This window comes from Eupeodes corollae, chromosome 3, assembly GCF_945859685.1.
Source record: "Eupeodes corollae chromosome 3, idEupCoro1.1, whole genome shotgun sequence".
In the NCBI taxonomy this organism is placed as follows: Eukaryota; Metazoa; Arthropoda; class Insecta; order Diptera; family Syrphidae; genus Eupeodes; species Eupeodes corollae.
In genome coordinates, this window is record NC_079149.1 from 68,098,118 (window position 1) to 68,121,578 (window position 23,461).

General features: G+C 33.7%; 2 protein-coding genes across 5 annotated transcripts in view; one reads left to right on the plus strand and one right to left on the minus strand.

Annotated features, from left to right (window-relative positions):
• Window positions 1–2,892, minus strand: part of LOC129952199 (tetraspanin-18-like) — a 100,106-nt gene extending 97,214 nt beyond the window's left edge. Inside the window, exons 1-2 of one of the 4 annotated variants that reach the window (XM_056064675.1) lie at window positions 2,209–2,891; window positions 1,534–2,101 (exon numbers count right to left, since the gene is read on the minus strand). In XM_056064675.1, the coding sequence (XP_055920650.1) occupies window positions 1,534–1,599 (66 nt within the window). In that variant the 5' untranslated portion in view covers window positions 1,600–2,101; window positions 2,209–2,891. Of the gene's footprint in view, window positions 1–1,533 lie in introns of all 4 variants that reach the window. The other 3 variants (XM_056064674.1, XM_056064677.1, XM_056064673.1) reach the window with 3 other exon arrangements.
• An 11,784-nt stretch (window positions 2,893–14,676) lies between these two features.
• LOC129952183 (ATP-dependent RNA helicase DHX8) lies at window positions 14,677–21,201 on the plus strand. The gene is made up of 7 exons (XM_056064647.1): window positions 14,677–14,872; window positions 14,947–16,240; window positions 16,310–16,581; window positions 16,633–16,814; window positions 16,867–17,114; window positions 19,237–19,369; window positions 19,436–21,201. Exons 1-7 carry the CDS (start codon window positions 14,779–14,781, stop codon window positions 20,990–20,992), a joined length of 3,780 nt encoding a protein of 1,259 aa, XP_055920622.1. The 5' UTR covers window positions 14,677–14,778; the 3' UTR covers window positions 20,993–21,201.
• Window positions 21,202–23,461: the final 2,260 nt, after the last annotated feature.

Here is a 23,461-nt window from a genome sequence, read left to right on the forward strand (position 1 = left end):
GCTTGGAAGTCGGCATAAGCATCAGCATCAGCATCGGCATAACGAGCAACGATGAACGAACGAACATAATACGCCACAACATCTGTGAGATGAGGCTCCTGCTGCTGCTGCTCGGGCTACTAGGTTATAGCTGTACCAAACTGACTCTGATGTCAATGATGTGAGAATTGTAGGGTTAGGCGGGTTGGCTGCTGGAAATTTGTAATTCGAACGTGAAAACTCTGAACACACTCTTCCCTCGATTTAATTACATAACACATTGTTTTCTGTCTTGCGGTGGTTTTTTTGTAGATTATTTTCATTTTATACTTCTCTTTACACTAAATAATGGAAAGAATAAAGAAAGGGACGAGCACTCAGTTAAGAGGTAGGAAGGTAGGTAGATATCTAAATAAAAATTGAATCTCCATGAAATATAAAATAACTGCAATTGACAACAACACAATGGATACGTAACCTATAGATATACAAAACAAGTTTCTTAAAATATTCATCTCCAGTTCTCGTTCCAGGTATTGGTCGTCAAATCGTAGAACGCAATAAAAAAATAAAAAAAAAACTTTCAAGTAGATTTCAAGTCGAGATTCGAATACATAATGAGGAAGAGTGAGTGAGTATTGTAAGATACCTACTTTTAGTTGCCTGAAAACTTTAACTTCTGACCAGTTATAATTTCATGCAGTCGAATGGACTGCATTTCATTTACTGAAGTAGTTGGTATAGAACTATTGCTATGCACCAAGAGAAGTCCGAGAACTTCTCACGTGAATAAACCCTCGGGTAGGACCCAAAAAATTTACATTGCCAACAAGGGTTACCAGCAAATAAACTAGAAAACAAATTGGATTGAAGATTTTTGGATATCTTTATATTGCTTACAATTATTTGAACTGTTCCTCAAACATTGAGATTCAAGCAATACCTAGTTGCTTTAATTTTAGTTTTTTTATAAAATCTCATTAATTTATCACTTTTATTAGGTCCATCGTGTATTTGTATCTTTACCAATAATAGGTACCTACATTATATAAAAATACAATAAGCATTCCACTTTCAGTTGATTTAGCTTCTCGGTTAAAATAAGTTCTTAAGATACCTTTAATAGATAGAAAAATATATTTTAAGTGATTAGATAGGTACACACTGTCTAATTGATAAGAAGATTTGAGTGACGGTAACCCTATTGCCAGTGCAGCATGCAGGGCCAGGGAACAGGAATATTTTGTAGAGTAATGTACATAGACACTTGGTAGTTTTGTACATATAAACAATATATAGTTATGGATGTGACAAACCAAACCAACATGATAGATACTTTTTACGTAGTTTGTTCTTACGTGCATGCAAGCTCTGAATTTAGGTCAACTAGCAAAGGAGAGAGTGCACCATCATCCGAAAAGAGTGTGAGTGTTATCGAATGCAAAATATATTGCGAAAAGTTTAATTTTCTCCTTAGATTGGTTAAATGTGTAAATCTTTTCTATGCGAATCTAAGAAATATCTCGTAACTTTTAATTTTATACTTTCACTTACCGTTAGCAAAACGACGTAACTGTAGACCAGATATTTAAAGCATTTAATCCTTTTAGAGAGAGCCATTTTGAAGTAGGTTGATTTTTCCCTTCCTTAAAGATACACTCACTCGAAGGACAACCAAAGGACAGCTACGGAGACAACGAAGATATTTAAGAATCTGCACTTTTAATTTCACTGCTGCACGTCACTGAAGATACAAATTTTAGGAACAGACGTTTTTTTTCTTTTCTTTTATTTTCCACCGTTACCTGTCATTAACGATGAGCTACACACACACACACAAGAGTATAAGTACTCTGCTTGCAAAAAAACACCTATCCAAGCCAAGACCACAAGCCTTTATATGTATGAACAAAATATATATGTAGGAATAATACGTATAATGTACGTTGTATTCACACCATTCCTTCTGTTATGATGCAAGACCGTTTTGTAACCGTCGTCGTCGTTGTCGTCGACAAGAAACACATCACTTTTTCGCAAATCGGTCGGAATTCGGAACTGAGATTTAATTTAAAATGTATCTCTCAATCAAAGAAGTTCACACGGTAAATAAAACTACAAACTAGAAAAAATATACATATTTTTTCAGTAACTTTTGATATATTTATGTATAATAATTTCAATGAGAGATATGATTGACATGAAATAAGAAAAAAGAACTTCTAATACCGAGTTTTCATTTTGCCAAACAACGAAAAACAACAAACAGAACCAACGTAATTCGGAAATCTGGTCGTATAGCAGAAGCAGGTACCTATATCAGTTCATTTTGGGCTTCACTTTCAATGATGCGACAATGATGAGGGATCAAATAAGACGACAACCGAGTTCAAACATATATAGATATAGGTAAAAGTAATTCATCCATACATCCCTTAAAGCAAACGCACACACAGTTGCTTATAGATGGTACTCTTGTCGTCGCACATATGTGTGAGATTGCTCTCAACCCCTAAGCCTTAACCCTAACCATCCAAAGCAGCTGGATTATTTGGTTATGTTTTGGTCAGCAGCACTTAAATTTTGTCAGTAGGTAAAATTAAAAGCTTCCGCGAAAATGCACTTTAAAATAGCAAATTTTTCACATCAACATCAACATCCGTTTAAATCTCGGCCTACACTCACTATTTCCGAAAGTCAGTCGTTTGGATACTACGTCTTCTTCTTCTTCTTTAACAAGGTGCTTCAAGCACAAACAACTTCAACATTTATTTCCCAAACAAGCACAACGAACAACAACTACGAGACGCAGACGACAAGAAAACAACTCCGAACTCCAGAAACGCACTCGTTCAACTGAATCGCTGCGGAACAACTTCCACTTGCACAGAAATATGTACTTCGCTTCAACTGCTGGACTTGAGTGAGATGTAAAATATAAGATACAAATTTGATCAACACTAGCACTAGCACCAGCACACCAAATACCAAATCCAAAATCGTTCATCCACAGAATGAACAAAACAACAAGCTCCGCACGTCCTCACGTCCTCAGTCCACAACTTCAAGCCATGGCCATGGGAAAATGGAAAATATTCATACTACTACAACCAAGCACATCCTGAGCCAAACATGTTCGTGTTGCAACGAGTAAAACTCAAATGTTGCTTGCAGTGTTGTACAGTGGACATGAATGATACGACTTCAAACCTCTATGAACGTACATTATGAAATAGTGCCAGTGATGGCAAAGTTACTTTCTAAATGTAGGTGTATCTTATTACAAGTACAGATTAGAAATTTAAAAATGAGGCTCGGATGCGACCCACCCTGATAACTTCCCATCCCGTGTGTCGATTTGTCTTGCTTAAAAGTTTGTAGGTTTTCGAGTTGGGTTAAAAAGTTGTTAGTTAAATTATTCCTAAAACTTTTAAAATTATTACGAATATTTTTCATATAAAGAAATAGTTTAGTTTGAAAATCTAGTTTTGTTCAATAGATTTTTAGTCGAAAACAAATGTTTACCAATTTTAGTAGAATTTCTTAGATTCTTACAAATTGGATGAATGAAATTAATTTTAGAGATATCAAGAATAGAGCATCAATTTTTATAAAAAAAACTACTGAATATCGAAAACAATATTTTCAGTGAAATAAAAAAAGTTTAAAGACAATATTTTTATTTTAGTCGAAAGTAAATTTTTACCAAGTTTTAGTATTGTTTTTTTTTTTTGAAAAAAAATTTACTAAATGATGACAACAATATGTCAGCAATAGATAAAGTAGTTTAAACCCAATATCTCAAAGTTTAGAAAAGATATTTGAGCCAAAAATCAATTTTTACCAACTTTTATTAATTTTTTCTTTAGGTTTTTATCATTTGTAAAAAAAACTATTAATTCGATTTTTATCAAAATTTTATTAGATTTTAAAAAACGTTATTTTTCGTTGCACACAACTGTTTTGGAGATAAAATCATTTGAATTCGTAAAATTTTCGAGGTGAACATTTTTTTTCAGTTTTTTTTTATTTATAAATAAAATGTTAATTCGATTTTAAAAAAAAAACATACTTGTTGAGTATCGCGTTACAATATATTATATAAAATTTAATTTAATTCTCCAGCGTTTTGGTTCGTAAGATATTTAGAGTTAACCAAAATGTTCACTTTTTTTAAACTTTTAAACTGCTATGGTAAAAAACCGCCCACGCAATTTTCTGCATCTTCCTGCATTATTATATGCATAACAAAATTTATTATTTGAGGTCGATATCTCTTCTGGTTCTTGAGCTATGGACAATGAAAAAAACGTCGCTAACGTACGAACGTACGTAAACACGCACGCACAGACATCTTTTTTAATAATCTTTTATTTCGACCCTAGGGACCTTGAAACATCGAGAAATGTCAAAATTTTCAATTTGAAAAATCGGGCCCATTACAATAACATTCCTTTGGGATGTTACAAAGATTTGAGCGTCATTTTGTTATTATTGCGATAATGAGCAAACGCCTTTCAATAGAAATTTATATTGTGCATTTGATTTAGTACCCTCGAATTAGCATTTCTGATAGCTATTTATCGTATTTAGATAACATCTCCACCATTAGTCCTATAACATGAGGATAGTAAGATAAAAATATGTGTATACGGCTCAAAATCACCAAGTTGCAGCATTGGCTTTGCCATCAGTTTAATGCCTTAAATCTTGACTTAATTGGAAAAAAATTAAGAAAATAGTAAAACTAACCAGTTTTGTGTGTCCATCAAACAATATAATTTATTAATAAGATGAATTTTAAATGAAATCAATATACACGCATAAAAAATCATTTCGGTAACGCGGCCTTATGTACAATCTTCAACAACAAGTCCAAAATATAATTGAAAAATTTAAGGTATTTAACCCCGGCCATTACTCAATTCATCGTATTTTTTATACAAAATGTAGTTTTAGAGACGATACTAAAAGATTATTTATTTAATGCAAAAATAGTTTGTCCAATACCATTCATTTCAGTGAACAGATCGATAATCGATCAAAAATAATTTTAAGCCATTTTGTTTCAAACGACAGTCGAGGAAGAGAACAATAACAAAGCCGGCTGTCAGAGTATTTTTCGTCAAATAAATAATATCTAAATGTTAAGTACCTACCTTTCTTTTCATTATTCTTAGAGCGTACATCAATAGTCTGTCATTCCGTGAACGTATTTATTACATTTAATTATTGATGAAATTCTTTTTTACGACTCGAAATTTCATTTTCATTTCGTGAACGGTCATTTCGGGAGCGTTCCCGGACATTATTTGACGTATTTTCCTTGAAGAAGATTTTGTATGTATTGTTTTTATTATAGCTTATTTAATATACATAGATACATAATACACCCATGTTATAAATCAAAGCTTAAATTATTGCTTTGTTTCATTCTTGTTGATTTTATCAAACTTAGAAAAACGTTCGCAAAATGATAGTTTTTATAAGATATTTAATACTAAAAAATATTTTTAATAATGTATAGAATTCTGTGCGCTGCAATATCAAATATTATTAATATAAAAATTTTAAAACAGTATAAGCTAAAAGTCATAATTTTAGCTTGCAATTTTTTTTTGTCATAAAACCAATTTTGAAATTTGCAACCTTGGTGATTTTGAGCCATACCTTTCTTTTGGTGTTCTTAACTTTGTGTATAAAGGATCGTGTCTACGTCGTAAGTCATGGAACACCAAAGGCAATGAAAACCACAATGTTTTGTCTATAATTTTTGCGATGTTTGGCTTTATAAAACTCATGATGCAGACACGAGATTTGATGAGAAATTTTACACAAAGTTAGGAACAAGAAAAGGATAACAAATAAAATTTCAACCTTACTACCTCTCATTCCGATGTTAAGTTCTTTTTGGTCTAATTGGCTGGACTAAAATAGTTGGTATTTTAAACTCAAAGCTGAAATTTAAAAAAAAATACAGTTTTATTAATAAAAGTGTCCAATATCAATTCTTTAGCAAAAACTAAATCATTAACAGACAACAGAGAAGTCGAAAAAATTACTAAGAAGTATTTCAAAAAATGACATTTGTATCTACTTTGTTCTAAACCAGACATAGGTCTTTAAAATTGAGAAGCTTGTCGGTGTTGCTTGTTGAACTGTTTGCAATCAGAAGATTTTACTGGAAATGACATAGGTACAAATCGATCCGACTGAATTCAATATGCAACTGATCTTAAAAAAAAATTAATATTGAACTTCAGTATGAACCAAGCGTAAGCAAATAATGACGCAATACAATGAACAGGGCCGTCGAGATTAATTCAGGACCTGGGACGGGAAAATCTATTTTCCTATTTTTTTCAAAGTTCATGCCTACTGATATGGTACATTCTAACCTCAATTACGAATAGCATGAAATTAGTTGGAATCAACGGAAATAATAATTTTTCGTTTGCAAAGTGAACCGAAAATAAAGTGTTAATCATCAAATCAATCTCACGGGTATTTCTTCGTCTGTTTCAATTTGTTGTCTGGCTCCTCGATTTTCTTCAAAATGTCTCTTTAATTGCCTTTTTCGGTTCGATGAGAACAATTCTCAAAAATCCACCAATCCAGTACCAACTCCTTTGCATTCAGATAAATTTGATCCCATCCGTTTCGAATAAAGTTCAAATCGGAGATCAAGTTGTCAAGATTTCGAATTTCACGTCAATAGTCATGTTTCTGGTTTAAAGAATGATACTTCTTTCACTTATAGCGCTAAGAACCTTGCAACAAATCGAAGACATCAGGACGCATTCAAATTACATATTACCATTTACATCTCTTCGAGCTTCAGCAGTTAAATTAATATCACTTAAGGCTTCTAATGATGTTCTAAGATTTTTCAGATGGTTTCACTGCCTCAAATCTAGCTGGTATCGCAAAGTTTGTGAAGGGATCCGGGCACATTTTTCTTAAGAATTTCCCATCGTTGGGCACTGCTGCTAAACAAGTTGAAACACTTTTGAACAACTCCAAAAAATGTGATTGCGGCAGTACAACATTTCGCTGAATCGACTCCACACAAGTTAAGCACATGCTGTATAAATATATGACTTCGTGCACCATTATACTGTCCTTTCATATTGCTTCCATTGTCATAGCCTTGTGCACAACAGTTTTCTAAAAGGATTCCGTTCTTTGCCAATGTTTCGCAGATCAAATCAGGTATTGCGGTGCCAGTTTTTTTTTGTTGCAATCGACAAATTTCAAGAACCGTTCTTGCATGGTGATCACATTTTCTTCCAAGCGCAGATATCGCAAAATAAATGTGTTTTGTTCCACTTGACTTGAATCGGGTGTTGCATCGACAATAATAGCGAATTATTTGGGGTTTTCACTCTCCATCAAAATACATAGCTGAATTCACATGTTGGGCACAAATTTTAATAAACTCATTTTGAATCTCAACGGAAAGGTAGTGGACTTGAAAACGTTTGTTCACCTGTTGTGATATTCTTACTTTTTCCAAGTGGTCCTGAAGTAAGTATTTAATTCTAAAATGCCCAAAGATTACTATTATTTGGCTCTCCAATAAGATTGCCATCGCCTCGTATTCCTAGTCCCCTAGTAGGATTTGCCCAATTTACAATTAAATATTAACAAAAATGTACTCTAATAATTTATAGGGGCCCAGATCGGCAAGCTTGTGACTGATAGATTGGCAGATAACAAGCAAACAGGGGCCCGATTGCGAAAGCATGAATGATTTTAAATTTTCGGGCCTCTAAAAATAAGTAAAAATAGGTATGTTGATGACAAATATAGAGTATATTCTCATTGTTTTCAATTTTGCGGGGCACTGGAAAATCCCGGAACCGGGAGGTTTTCCCCCATCCCTCCCTTCTATCGACGGGGCTGACAATGAAAAATTTTTAAAATTCTTTTCAAAGTGACAGCTGAGATGAACAGTATCAAAAATAAAATGCACGACTAGGTTGCACGAACTTGATCATGTATCAAAAGAGTATGTTTAAAAATATTTCCAGTATTTTAAGATTTAAAAATGTACCTGCAAAGTAACATTTTCTTCACATATTCAAATGTCATTTAAATCAATATTTTAAGCAGTTATTTAGTGCTTACAAATATATATTTTGCATTTGAATCACGTTAAAAAATGTTGACCCCTTTCTGAGATATCGAATTTTGAAAAATAATATTCTAATATTATTTGTTTTAAATCCAAAAAAAAAGTATAACATTTTTGGTCACTAAATATGATTAAGACAGTATAAAATCTTTTTCAGAAAAAAAATATCTTAACCTGTTCTGTAGTTCTGAGAAAACTTAAAAACAAAATAAGGGTAGGTTGGTGTTCCAATAAGGTACTTAAGTCTTTTTGATAGAATTGAAAAAGGAGTTTTGGAAATAATAGGCGATCGTTTTATTACTGAGACATTTTCTACTCTTAAACACCGCAGCCGCAAGGTTTCATGCTTATCATTGCTTTTTAGATATTTTCACAAAAAATTCTCTAGAGAAATAGCTAGTTATATGCCTCCCCTCAAACAATTCAACCATAATACCCCTACTTCTAGGAATGTTCATCAGTTGACCCTTGAGCCCAATTTCGGGTGTACTGTTAAGTATAGGGATTCTTTTGCAGCCGCACTACACGAATGTTGAATGCTTTACCAGGCTCAATATTTCCCACTCATTACAAAGTTCATCCATTCAAAATCAATGTACATCGATACCTCCTTTCTAATCATATCCTCTATTTCTAATTGCTCACACTGTGTTTAATTATTTTAAGGGTATTCATAACCCTTTAAGTGCGTGTCCAATAAATACAAAAAAAATGTCTATCGGTTTACCTTAAGCAATAAAAACAAAGGTTTTTTCTTGTTGAAAGAAGCCAAGTCAAGAAAAAAAATTAGAGACAATTTAGTACAAATCTATAGGTTCGTTTTTGAGAAAATTCGAAATTTTGATTTTTTACTAAAAAATTTGTATGGGGACTACGCCAAACGCTAATTGGTTTAAAGCCTTTATTTCCAAGATTGAAGTCAATTGATCTAATGGTTTGGGTTGTAGGGGCTAGGTCAGACAAACATACAGATAGATAGACGGACAGAATCAGGGGACCTACTTTTTTCGACTATCGTAATGTCGTATTTGATTAAAATTTCGAGTTCGAATTTTTTACTAATACAATACTTGCCATATATAGTTCCTAAATGTCCCAAGTACAAATTTAGAGTACTTTATTTAGTACTAAAAAAGTCTTTTCCCAACCATATGGCTATTAAACTATACTTAATGATAAAGTTTTAGTCCCAGCTTCATTTGTCCAGTATCGAACAAAGTGTTTTGGAATTGGATGAATTTCGCTCAGAATCTGGGCCTGGAAGTAATGACGTAGATAAAACTTTCATATAATGTATTGAAAAACTGGTTCTTAGTTCTTGGGATAATGGTTGCAAACGAACCGATTCAATTGCAACAAGCTTGATATTATGTTTGCCTTAAACTATGTGTGTTAAATGTAGATGTAAATGTAAGTGCAAGTGGAATGAGAATAACAAATATTATGTTGAGCTTTCCGTTTTTGGAGGATGTTTGATCATAAAGATGAACCCCCAAACGGGGGGATGGATTTTCCCCTTTTGAACAATAATTTTTCTTCAAGTTAGAAGTCATGATGACGTTAAACGGGTTGAATTAACAATAATGGCAGTAGGAGTGGGGTTTGGTGTGTTTTGGTTGAAGAATACGAGGAAGTTTTTGATATTTTGGGTTAAGAGAACATGATTTACAATATGCCTGTGTATCTACTAGCTTATGTCTATGAAATATATATATTGTCTAACCTTCTACTATTATTGAAACCTTTACTTATTTTGTCATACACGTATAGCAAACTAAAGTTTGTATTTTAAAAATCAAAATTCATTAATATGTTATTATTATATGTATAAGAATAACTAAATAACCATCTACTGGAAAGGATAGTTTATTTAGTATTAGGGTTTTTGGAAATAAAATGACAAAAGATAAAATAAAATTGAAATAATCAGGGCAGAAAAGATTTGTCTTCCCTATCTCCTATATAACTTTTTAACGTGGCGAATAACAATTATAGCATGGAATTGATTAAAAACTTTGATTTGATGCGCTGTTGTTTATGATAGATTTTTATTACACCTTGCTCTTAGGGATAACATAGACCATTTCGCAGTGGTTAAACACATTTTTAAAAAGCTATTATTTTTCTTGTTTTATTTGTTTATCAACATTTTCTAATATTAACTCACACAAAGTTCTGTACAAAAGACTTTGAGTCCTCATATCTCGAAATATACGTGTCACTTATCCTCTTCTTCATCCAAACGCTTCAGTTATTATATCAATGACCAGTTTGTATTTTTAAGACCTGAGAAATTTCCGTATTCTCAAAAATGGACAATTTATTAACTAACGGGAAAGTTACAGTTACAAAATACTAAATTTATCGCGCAAAAGTCATGAGACGAAATTAATATAGCAGACTTTTATGTTTGTCTTAACTTGAAATACTTCGTGGGCTTCCATTCGATTCGATAACTTTTATTCTACTTAGGACCGAAATTACTAAATTGGTTGCCTGTTTGGTGGTAATAGGGGACCATTTCTCCATGAAAATTTTCTTCAACTCGCACTTCTAATTAACGGTATGTCTCTTACTCTTCACTCAAGAATATCCCAGATATGTGCAATGGGGTTAAGATCCGGGGATTGATGTGGTATTTCGATGACCATATAGTAGCTGCGGCTGAACAGTAAACGATTTGTGTTTGGGATCGTTATCCTTGTAAAAACTAAATGCGTAACGAAGTGCGATTTTGTCAGCGCTTTAGTCTAAATGAGTTATTGCCTCTTTAATAAAAACCTCATCCCAAAAACCACCAGCCAACATACATCCCCAGACCATGACCCTACCTTCTCTTTGTTTGACTGTAGGAGCAGGTTTTTTTTAAATTATTCATTTGGCTTTAGCCATACTGAAAGAAATATAAATAAGTGTATGTATGTACATATGTACTGTCATGTCAGCGGTCTTAGGTTCGATCCCTGCCTATGCCATCTAACATTTTTTTAACTGGTACTTGCGAGGAATTGACAAATTCTCCAAGAGTTATTTTGTCATGAAAAGTGCTTTCTCAAATTAGCCGTGCGGATGCGACTTAAAACTGTAGGTCCATTCTATCAATGACAACTGTACTCGAAATGGTTAAGATTTGTTAGTCACTAGACCCTAGGTCTCAACGGACTGTTGCGCCACCCAATTTATTTTATTTTATAAACTGATTAGCATTTCTGTAGGTATGGGTATATCAGTTGAATTTTTTGAAGAATGTACATTTATACCACATAAGAGATTATATTTAAAAGTTGGAAAAAACGACCAAGTTATTTTTACACGAGAATAAATGGAAATTATCCAGACTTAAAAATATCCCGAATTTTACACGAAAGATTTTTAAAATATTTGCAATTATAACCTAGGGTTGACGTAATTTAAAGCAAAAACTTTACTTAGCTCAACAGATAGTTTTACCCCTTAACACCATGACTGATTTAAAAAATTGAAATTTTCTCAATTTTCAAAGCAACTAGCATTTTTGTTAGAGATTTTAAGATTAAGTATTCGCTCATTAATATCTTTAAATTGTTCATACTAATTGTATGGGAGTTTTTGTTATTTATGCTTCGTCTTATATCTAAAGAATTATTAATCCTCTCTGACTTTTTCTTAAGAATAATCAGTAAGCGTTGTAGTAATACCTGTGGCGTTATGGTAAGTGCGTCAGTCATACCAGGGGTCTAAAAGAGTTGTATTAACTACGCCTTAGTTAACTGTATTAATTCCAAGGTTAAAAAAAGGCTGTGGGTCGACACCGATAACTTCCCATCCCGTCTGTCGATTTTTCTTGCTTAAAAGTTTGAAGGTTTTAGTGTTAGGTTAAGAAAGTTGTCAGTTAAATTATTCTTAAAATTTCTTAAATTACCAACAATGTTTTTTGATTTTGATTTGATCTGATTTTTTTAAGAAACGGATTGTTGGATTTTTATAAAAAAAAACTACTATTTTTAATTTTTGAAAAGCTATTTAAGTCGAAAATAAATGTTTACGAAGTTTTAGTATTGTTTTTTTGTTAGGTTTTTATTTTTTGTAAAAAAAACTGTCAATTAGATTTTTCTCCAAATTTTACTGAATGTTGACAACAATATTTTTTAAAAGATTAAAGTACTCGTAGTTTAAAGAAAATATCTCAAAGTTTTGAAAAGATATTTTGGTCGAAAATCATTTTACCAACTTTTGTTAAATCTTCTTTTAAGTTTTTAATTTTTGTAAAAAAAAAATGTCAAATCGATTTTACTCAAAATTTTACCAGATGTTAAAAACGTTATTTTTCGCTAGCGTCATTTGTTCGTAAGATATTTAAGGTTAGCCAAAATGTTCACCTTTTTTTTAAACTGATATGGTGAAAAAAACCACTCACGTAATTTTCTTCAGAGCCCTTTCTGCATCTTTCTGCATTATTATCTGTATAACAAAATTTATTTGAAGTCGATATATCTTCTGGTTCTTGAGCTATGGCCAACGAAAAAACGTCGCGAACGTACGGACGTACGAACGAACGTACATATGCACCGACCTCTTTCTAAAAATCTTTTATTTCGACTCTTAGGAAATTGAAACTTTTAGAAATGTCAAAATTTTCAGTTCGACAAATCGTACATATTGCAATATCTTCCCATGGGAAGTTAATAAAGGTTAAAGTGAAGTTCATGGCTAATTATTTTAGAGAGACGTATGGTTGTCAGTACTATTTCCATGCGACACATAGCCTCATTATTAATTCAGAGTGGGACTCGGAGTACTAAATTGATGGAATTTGTTTTAATACTGGACAACACTCTCCTTGGTTTTATATAATTTGTACATAGATTAATGAATAACTAAAATGTTGCACTTACAAATTGATCTAGATTTTGTTGAATTTTACGCTGTCAGTATATACAGTCCCTGGCCATATTATTAGACGCACTGCACTGATCACTTTAATGGTCAGATTAACGCCCTGTTAAATTGTATTGTTGGAAAACGCAACTATTAAACCAACTATAAAACTCATATTTATATAAATCCACTATTTTTTCTCTCATTTCGACAACACACTAAAAAAAACATATTTGGCAGATCAAAAAAGATAAGATTTGTTGTTATTCTTGTGATAGTGAAAAAATAAATTTTTTAAAGTTTTCATTTTTCATGTTTATGCCGCTAAACAAAAATGTTTACCTCTAGTGTCGAAAAAACTTTGTGTATTCCTATTTGATGAATGGTTTACTTGATGTTTAAGTCTTCAAGAATTCAATCGTACAAATCCATTTCAAAACTTTATCTGGCTCAACTTTCCATTACCACAGCACGAATTTCGACTCGCGGTTTTTTTTATTCGATAGATATGTGCAAATAAATAATAACTATAGCAATTTTAGAGTGAGGAAACATACACGCAGAATCACATACACGCTTCAGCTTCGGCTTCGCCTGACGTTTACGAGTTCAGCCATAGGAATTCAATGCATGCTATCACAATTTAGCTTCGACCTCACGTTTTGTTTGACAATCGTAAGAAAAAGAATGTAATGTAACATAATGTGACTCCAAACGGAAGCTCTAGTTCAATTTTCTGAACATTTGCTTTGTCTGACAGCTCATCAGCATTAAAAAAATGTCAACAAACAATATATTTGCTCTTTGGAGGGATGAAATAATAGAAATGTCATTCAAAGCAACCTCGAAGCAAGCCTAACGTAACGCAGACGAAGCCGAAGCTGAAGCGTGTATGTGTTTCAGCCATATTTCTATTTTTAATTAATTTTTAAAGTTCACTTTTTTACATACAAAACACTCAAAAATGGTTGATTTTGACATTTCTTCCCTGTTTTTTGTTCAGTGTTGCCATACTTGTTTTTTTTTCTTGGTAATTTCTTTTATTTTAGTGCTCAAATGGAAAAGTACTTTGCATATACCCAAACTCGCAACCACCCCAAATCCTAGCTATCAGTACGCCGTGCTATCAATTAAAAAAAACTTGTTTTAGGCTCAAAAAATGCAATACAAAAAAGTAGGGTTAAGTCCGAAAAAGAAATTTTTTTTTTATGACTTAAAGTTCTATTCTTCTTCTTAATGTTCTATTGAGACCCCTATCTAACTGTAAAAAAAATCAAAAGGAAATTCGTGCTGGGGTAATGGAAAGTCGCCCCTTTATTTTAAATACAAAATTAAAGTCGAGTAATTAATTAGTTTTTCACTTAAAGAAAACAATTTGAACATTTAAAATCTTTTAAAATGTATGGAATTAACTATCGACACTTTTTTAAACACAAAAATCTATTGGGTTTTCTTGGAAATTTTCTACTTACTATTCATAGAATGCCAAAAAAACACGGTTAGTGTTAAAACTTAATTTCAATTCATATATTACAAATTTGATTTTTCGCTCAGTAATAATAAAATAAAAAACTATTGTTTTAGATCAAAAAGGGAACGCACTCATTGTTTGACTGTGCTACGCGAACGGGGCTTCTGTTTGTTTTCTTATGGATTCCATTATGACAACATCCCTGTTTTAACGCAAATGTCATTAAATGTCAGTTTGACAAAACTAAATTTCTGATAATAAGTTTTGCTGCATTTGCAGCGTTAAACAAAACGTTTTTATTTTATTGAAAGTTAAAGGAAAATTATCCTTTAAAATGGATGAATTAAAGATTCTAGAACATCTTTCCTTGGTATCGAAAATCTGCACGGAATTAGACAACCATTTAGGCATCAACGACAAAGATTTGGGTAAGTTTTTTCTTGTTTTCAAACATTAATGTATGTACGTATAAATTGAAACATGCTTTTTAATCTTTCTCCAGCTGAGTTCATAATCGATTTGGCTGAAAAGAATAGGACTTTCGATTCCTTTAAAAAAGTTCTTCTTGAAAATGGGGCAGAGTTTCCAGATTCTTTTGTTACGAATTTGCTGCGTATTATTCAATTGATGAAACCTTCAGACAACTCTGATGTGGAAACCAATATAGTGGGTGACAAAAGAAGCAAATTGACTCAACTATTCCCTGGACTTGCCATTCCTAATGAAAAAGTTAGATCAGATGCAGAGGATGATGAAGACGAGGAAGAAAATGACGAAGCGAATAACACGGACACAATTGTGGACGATGCTATGGCAGAACTGGAAGCGTTAGCACCCAGTAACCTTGCAAAACAAAAGGAAACAAAGATTGAGAAAAAATCTTCACGCAGAAGCACAACCAGATCCATTTCACGTGATCGCACGCGTGAAAAATCACAAAGCCGCTCAAGAGACAGAGCAAAGAGACACAGGAGTAAGTCAAGAGACCGAAGACAAAGAAGCAGGTCGAGAGATAGGAAGAGGAGTAGGTCGAGGAATCGTAGGCGAAGTAAATCGAGAGATAGAAACCGAAGTAGATCTAAAGATCGACGCCGAAGCCGTTCGAGGAACAGGCGCAGTCGATCCCGCGATAAAAACCAAAAGAGCAAAAATAGAGATAAATCTAGAGAACGAAAGTCGCGCCGCAGCTCGTCAAGAGACCGCCATAGAAGTAGACGTTCGAGATCCACAGATCGTCATAGAAGAAGCGACAGAGATCGGAGTCAGCAAAGGGAAAAGCGACGCAGTCCAACTCCAATGCCTGATGACCCTGAGCCTGGAAAGGTTTACACAGCTAAGGTGGCAAATATTGTGCCATTTGGGTGTTTTGTTCAATTGTTTGGCTTGCGCAAACGTTGGGAAGGTCTAGTTCACATATCACAATTACGTTCGGAGGGCCGTGTGACTGATGTAACAGAAGTAGTGAACCGAGGTTCAATGGTTAAAGTCAAGGTCATATCGATTACCGGCCAAAAGGTATCTTTGTCTATGAAGGAAGTCGATCAAGTTTCTGGTGAAGACTTGAATCCTTTGTCTCATGCTCCAACTAAAGATCAAGATCTAAGAGATCGAAATCCAGATCGTCCGATTGGTGGAACATCAATGCTACAATTGCAAGGAAATGTTGACAACGAAGATGACGAAAGTCGTAAAAGGGTTACCCGAATATCCAGCCCTGAAAGATGGGAAATCAAGCAAATGATCTCCTCGGGAGTTATAGACCGCAGTGAGTTGCCCGATTTTGATGAAGAAACTGGGTAAGTTTTTGACATTTTGTGTTTGTCCAATTGTTCCAAGTTTATAATGTTGACATATATGTATTCTAGTTTGCTACCAAAAGACGAAGATGATGAAGCTGACATTGAAATCGAAATAGTCGAAGAAGAGCCACCATTTCTTGCAGGCCACGGAAGAGCTTTGCATGATCTGTCACCTGTTAGAATCGTCAAGAACCCCGATGGTTCACTAGCACAAGCAGCCATGATGCAGTCGGCTTTGGCTAAGGAGCGCAGAGAACAAAAAATGCTTCAACGTGAACAAGAAATGGACTCAATACCGACAAGTTTAAACAAAAACTGGATTGATCCTTTACCAGAAGGTAAGTTTACCATATTGATTTATTTTGTTTTCTAACGATTCGCTTTTGTAGAGGATAGTCGCGCCCTTGCTGCCAATGTTCGTGGTGTTGGATTAGCTCCTGTTGAGGTACCTGAGTGGAAAAAACACGTTATTGGTGGTAAAAAGTCGTCATTTGGAAAGAAAACAGACATGACACTTGTTGAACAACGACAATCGCTTCCTATTTATAAACTTCGAGATGACTTGATTAAGGTACAGAGATTATAAATTTGAAAAAAATAAAGACTTAAATTATGTTTCGCAGGCTGTAACTGACAACCAAATTCTTATTGTCATTGGTGAGACTGGATCTGGCAAAACTACTCAAATAACACAATACTTGGCTGAATGTGGATTTACTGCTCGTGGGAAAATTGGTTGCACACAACCGCGTCGTGTTGCTGCAATGTCTGTGGCTAAACGCGTCGCAGAAGAATTCGGTTGTCGACTAGGACAAGAAGTGGGTTATACAATTCGTTTCGAAGATTGTACAAGTCCTGAAACTGTCATAAAGTAAGTTGAACGAAATGAAAAGCTCCTTATCAATTAATCACTGGTCTACAAAATATATATTTTTGTCTGTTGCAGCTAATTTTGTAGTTTACCGTTCAAATATTTTAAGTGACTTTGGTTTTGATTTTTATCATTGAAGCCTGTATATTAATCGATAGTAGACGTATTTTAAGGTGTTAAGATTATTATCTCAAGTTTTTGCGTCATGAGTAGTTCAAAAAGACGTTGTTTAAATAACCCAGTAAAAAAGTTATATAAGAGTTTGTTAAAAATACCTATTTTGAGTATTTTCGATAAAAATGAGAAGTGCTGGGCTCCCAATTGTGTTTGTAAGTCGTGTGTAGAATATTTAAGATTATGGAAAAGTGGTAAAAGAAGTGCCTTCAAGTTTGAAACACCGACTATTTGGCGAGAACCACGAAATCATCTCGAAGACTGTTATTTTTGTAGCTTGAATATAAACAGTTTAAACACTAAAAATCGAGCTAAAGCTAAATGGCAGTACCCAAGTACTAGTTGTGTTCAACGTCCAGGGCAGTGAACCTTTAAAACAAGACATTGAAGGACCAAGCCAATCACAAAATGATACTGATTTTCAAGCTATGTCAAATGAGTCCAAATGCTTTTCCCAAAAGGAGTTAAAGGATCTTGTAAGAGATTTAAGTCTGCCTAAACAAGCTTCAGAACTGCAAGCATCAAGATTAAATGACAAAGATGTGCCTTTCTCAGATAGTAAAATAACTTTTTATCGTGAGAGAGATAAAGAATTACGGTGTTATTTTTTCGAAGAAAACGATATTACCTTTTGTTCAGATATTAAAAACTTATTGTTAAAAATGGGCTTAAAAAATACGAACCAAAAGACTGGCGTTTATTCATTGACAGCTAAAAACGAAGCCTTAAATGTATTGTTTTACATAATGGAAACAAATATGCTGGGGTACCTATTGCCCACAGTACCAAGTTGAAGGAAGAATATTTTAACATTTCGCTAGTCTTGAACAAAATTAAATACAATGACCATAATTGGCAAATTTGTGTCGATTTAAAAATGGTGAACATTCTTCTCGGTCAACAAAGTGGTTACACTAAATTTAACTGTTTTATATGTCTTTGGGACAGTAGAGCTAAGCAAGAGCATTGGATAAGGAGAAAATGGCACTTGAGAGAAAATATGGAGCCTGGAAAGAAAAACACAGTGCAGAATTCATTAGTAGCTCGTGACAAAATTATCCTTCCACCATTACATATAAAACTGGGTATTATGAAACAGCTTGTTAAATCACTAGATAAAGAGATTAACTGTTTTGCTTTAATCTGACAAAAATGTCCTCGGGTCACTATGGAAAATATTAAAGCCGGTATTTTTGATGGCCCCAAATCAGACAGCTGACGAAAGATACCCAATTTATAAATTCTATGACTGAGTAAATACTAAAGGCTTGGACAGCTTTCGTCTCTGTAATTCAAAAATTTCTCGGAAATAAGAAATCTGGAAATTATATTGAACTCGTAGAAGACCTTCTGCTACAGTTAAAAAATATGGGGTGCAATATGAGCATAAATATCCACTTCCTCCACAGTCACCTGGACAGGTTTCCGGAAATTTTAGGAGATATGAGCAAAAAGCAGGGAGAGCGTATGCATCAAGACCTACGCGTCATGGAAGAGCGCTACCAGGGTTTCTGGGATAAGACCATGATGTCTGACTATTGTTGATCATTAATGCGTCACTTTACAAAGTCTACACATCACCAAAAAGCTTTAAAACGATTTTTTTCAGAACTCACACAAATCTTTTATATTTTTATATTTTTGAAAATATCATATCATGTGTAGCAACAACTAAAATCTCTTTGGCAACAGGTGTACTGTAAACTAGTGAATTTATCAGGTGGGAATGTATCTAGTGCCACCGAAAAATTGACAAATCCTCTGAGTGTAATTCTTGTCTGAAAAGTGCTAGGTCCGCTCCATCCCTGAAATTACTAGAGCACATGAATGGTTGGGAGTTGTAAGAGACTCCACCTTGGTTCTCTAGAAGCTGTTGCACCACCTAATTTAATTTATTTATTTATTGTAATCTGAGTTCAAAATGATAAAAAAACGGTTTTCTTTTTAGATACATGACAGATGGTATGCTGCTACGTGAGTGTCTTATGGAATTCGACTTAAAGTCTTACTCAGTTATTATGTTGGATGAAGCTCACGAGAGAACGATTCACACTGATGTGCTCTTTGGCTTACTTAAAACTGTGAGTAAATTGCAATTTTTAATCGACAAAATATAACTAATTATCAATAACATATTTTTCTTCTAGGCTGTTCAAAAACGTCCAGAATTGAAACTCATCGTAACTTCAGCAACTTTGGATGCTGTAAAGTTTTCTCAGTATTTCTTTGAAGCACCTATATTTACTATTCCTGGCAGAACGTTCCCTGTTGAAGTCCTATACACAAAGGAACCCGAAACAGATTACCTTGATGCATCGCTGATAACCGTAATGCAAATTCACCTAAGAGAGCCACCAGGCGATATTCTTCTGTTTCTCACTGGTCAAGAGGAAATCGATACAGCATGTGAGATACTATACGAACGCATGAAAAGCCTCGGTCCGGATGTACCTGAATTGATAATACTGCCAGTCTACTCTGCATTGCCATCAGAAATGCAGACTAGAATTTTCGATCCTGCGCCGGCAGGAAGTCGCAAAGTTGTAATTGCGACAAACATTGCAGAAACATCTCTCACCATTGATGGAATATATTATGTCGTAGATCCTGGCTTTGTGAAACAAAAAGTATATAATTCAAAAACCGGAATGGATTCTTTGGTGGTAACACCAATTTCTCAAGCAGCTGCTAAACAAAGAGCAGGGCGTGCTGGTCGTACCGGTCCTGGCAAGACCTACAGATTATACACAGAACGTGCCTATCGTGATGAAATGTTACCAACTCCAGTTCCGGAAATACAGCGTACCAATCTGGCGACTACTGTTTTGCAGCTTAAAACTATGGGTATCAACGATTTACTGCATTTTGACTTTATGGACGCTCCTCCAGTAGAATCATTGGTAATGGCCCTAGAGCAACTTCATTCACTCTCGGCACTCGATGATGAAGGTCTTCTTACACGACTAGGTCGACGAATGGCTGAATTCCCCCTTGAACCAAATCTCTCCAAAATGCTAATTATGTCGGTGGCCCTGCAATGCTCAGATGAAATTCTGACTATAGTGTCCATGTTGAGTGTGCAAAACGTATTCTACAGACCAAAGGACAAGCAATCATTGGCCGACCAAAAAAAAGCTAAATTCAACCAAGCCGAAGGTGATCACTTGACACTTTTGGCTGTCTATAACAGTTGGAAAAATAATAAATTTTCGAACGCCTGGTGTTACGAGAATTTTGTCCAGATAAGAACCCTCAAACGATCACAGGATGTACGCAAACAGTTGTTGGGTATTATGGACAGACATAAGTTGGACGTTGTCTCGGCTGGTAAAAATACTGTGCGAATACAAAAGGCAATTTGTTCAGGTTTCTTCCGAAATGCCGCAAAAAAAGATCCCCAAGAAGGTTATAGAACTTTGGTTGACTCACAAGTTGTGTATATTCATCCTTCAAGTGCGCTATTCAATCGACAACCCGAATGGGTTGTTTATCATGAACTTGTTCAGACAACCAAGGAGTACATGCGCGAAGTGACCACAATTGATCCGAAGTGGCTCGTTGAATTTGCTTCCTCATTCTTTAGATTCTCCGATCCGACTAAGCTTAGTAAGTTTAAGAAAAATCAACGTCTTGAACCGTTGTATAATAAATATGAAGAACCAAACGCATGGAGAATATCAAGAGTTCGTCGGAGAAGAAATTAAAGTGTTTAAATGTGAAATTGACATTTTATTGATTCTAATTGATTAAAAATTTTAAATAGAAACGAAACGCATAGATACATACATTATGTAAGTTGAAACAGAAAATTGTATTTGTTTTATTTATTTGCAATACAAAAATTTTTCTGATTAGATAAAAATTAACAAATAAAAAAGAAGTTTGGCAAGGACTTTGCCATGCTAACGCAAAACTGATACGTTTTTTTAAAGTTCGTTGAACCGGAACTGATGAGCCTTAGAAAATGGTTAAGAGATCTTGGCGAAATCAACAATTTTCTCTCTTTTCCTTTATTACATTTGTATACAATTATTTTTGTTTCCCTTGATTGTTCGTTTTGTGTTACTTCAAATGTTCACTTATGTTCAAAATTTTGACATTTCTTGACGTTTCATGGTACCCAGAATCCAAATCAAAGATTTTTAGAGATGGCTGTGTGTTTTTTTTTTTAAATTCATTTTTATTTCTTCATTCTTAAACCTATCTTACAGCTAGACAAGAATTCATAAAACTAGCCTAATTATCCATAACTTACAACTAACTTAATGGTCCCATACGGACACTCTAAGTTAAACTATAACACTTAATACTAATGCCTGTCGGCCCTAAGATCTATTTTACGTCGATTTATATTTTATTTATTTCTGTATTTATTAGAAAATTTTGAAAAAACTAATATCAAGATTCTTTTTTTTTACTTAAAAACTACTTAAAATAAGGTCCTTAATATAAAACTTAAAACTAACTTAAACTACCTATTCTACCTATAAACTACTTAAAACTAGAACAACCACAGGAGCAAATCTAAAGTTTTTTGTTTTTATATTTTACTGTCTTTTATTGTATGTTTTTTTAAATTTTTTTTTTATATTCCAAATTTGTTTTTATTTTTTTTTTGTTTTTTTATTTATTTTTTTGTATTTTTTTTTTTTGTGCCACCATGCCTATTCTACTTAAAACTAAACCCTAAAACTATAAAACAAGTATGTAAGCCGGCTAAGCCTTAAACCCCATCCTGACTACCCACTATCAAGTGCCGATTGAAGCCACCAAAACTGGTTCTCCTGCTTCGCCCTATCAGTTCGGTCCCGCTCGGACACAGCCCTACTGAACCGAAGGAGCTCCGCTCCACCTTGTGCCACGACGTCCCGATTGTACGGCAGTCTCCTATCCACGGTTTTTTCGTCTGACGTGGTAGATTAACGGAACTGCCAATCTATCCTGTATCAGACCGCATTTGTCTAAAAAGAGGAATGCCCAATTCCAAAAACACAGCACTAATTCATCAACTTTTGACCAATTGACGATCCAGGGGGGATCATATGAGCCAATAAGCTTAGATATACAGTTAAGTTGTATAAGTAAAGACTTCATTTAAAGATTTATTAGTAATTTAACGACATTCACCAAAAAGTGGTTTGCTGTCAAAAACAACTTAAATTTTTATTTTCGCTCAATTTAGAACTTGAAAAAACTTCAGTCATGCTTTAAATTATTTTCATAAAAATTGTTTCTAAGAAAAAGAGCAAATATTCATGTTCTTAAGAAGAAACCTTGAATAAGAGATCATCAATTTTATATTAAGTTGCCTTTGAATTCCTTAAACTAGCCTTCATTTTTATTAATACATTTATTGAAGTGATTTTTACTGCGACATATAGGAACTACATAGCAAGTTTTGCATTAGTAAAGAATTTCAAACTAGAGTTTTTAATCAAATATGACATTACGACGGTAGAGAAGTCGAAAAAAGTGGGTACCTCGATTCCTTCCGTCTGTCTGTCTTTCCTGGCCCCTACAGTCCAAACAATTTCTGATTGAAATTAAGATTTTCAGCTGATTAGTCTAGGGAGTTTCATCATTAATACAAAAAATAACAGCAGTCCCCACACAAATTTTTTGGTTCAAACATGTGAATTTTCTAAAGCTTTCTCAAAATTTTCAGTTCTTAATTTGGCTTCTTTCTACAACAAAAACATATTTTCGTATTGCTCCAGAAGGGTACCCCTCAACAAAATCTTTATTTTGTTTTTAAGATTTCTCAAGAACTAATAGAAAGATTTCAAAATTCTTCTCTTTCTGTTCGAGCTCGTGTCAATGATCAAATTGATGATGATTTTTTATGATCAAAAATGTATTTTTTTTATTTTTAATAAAATACTAATTTTGTTTACAAAACTTGATATTTCAGAAAGGGGACACCATTTTTTACGAAATTTAAATGTAAAATGTTCATATATTTATAAGCTCTCTATTTTGTGCTTATACCAAAAATATTTTTAAGACAAAATTTAAAATGATTTTCGATAAAAATAGGTTAATCTAATTTTTTGGACAAATAAAATGGCATTTAAATTTTTGAGAAGAACTTATTTTGGAGGTATGTATACATTTTTAAATCTTAAAATATAGGCAATATTTTTAAACAGACTTTTTGGAAGAAATTATCAAGT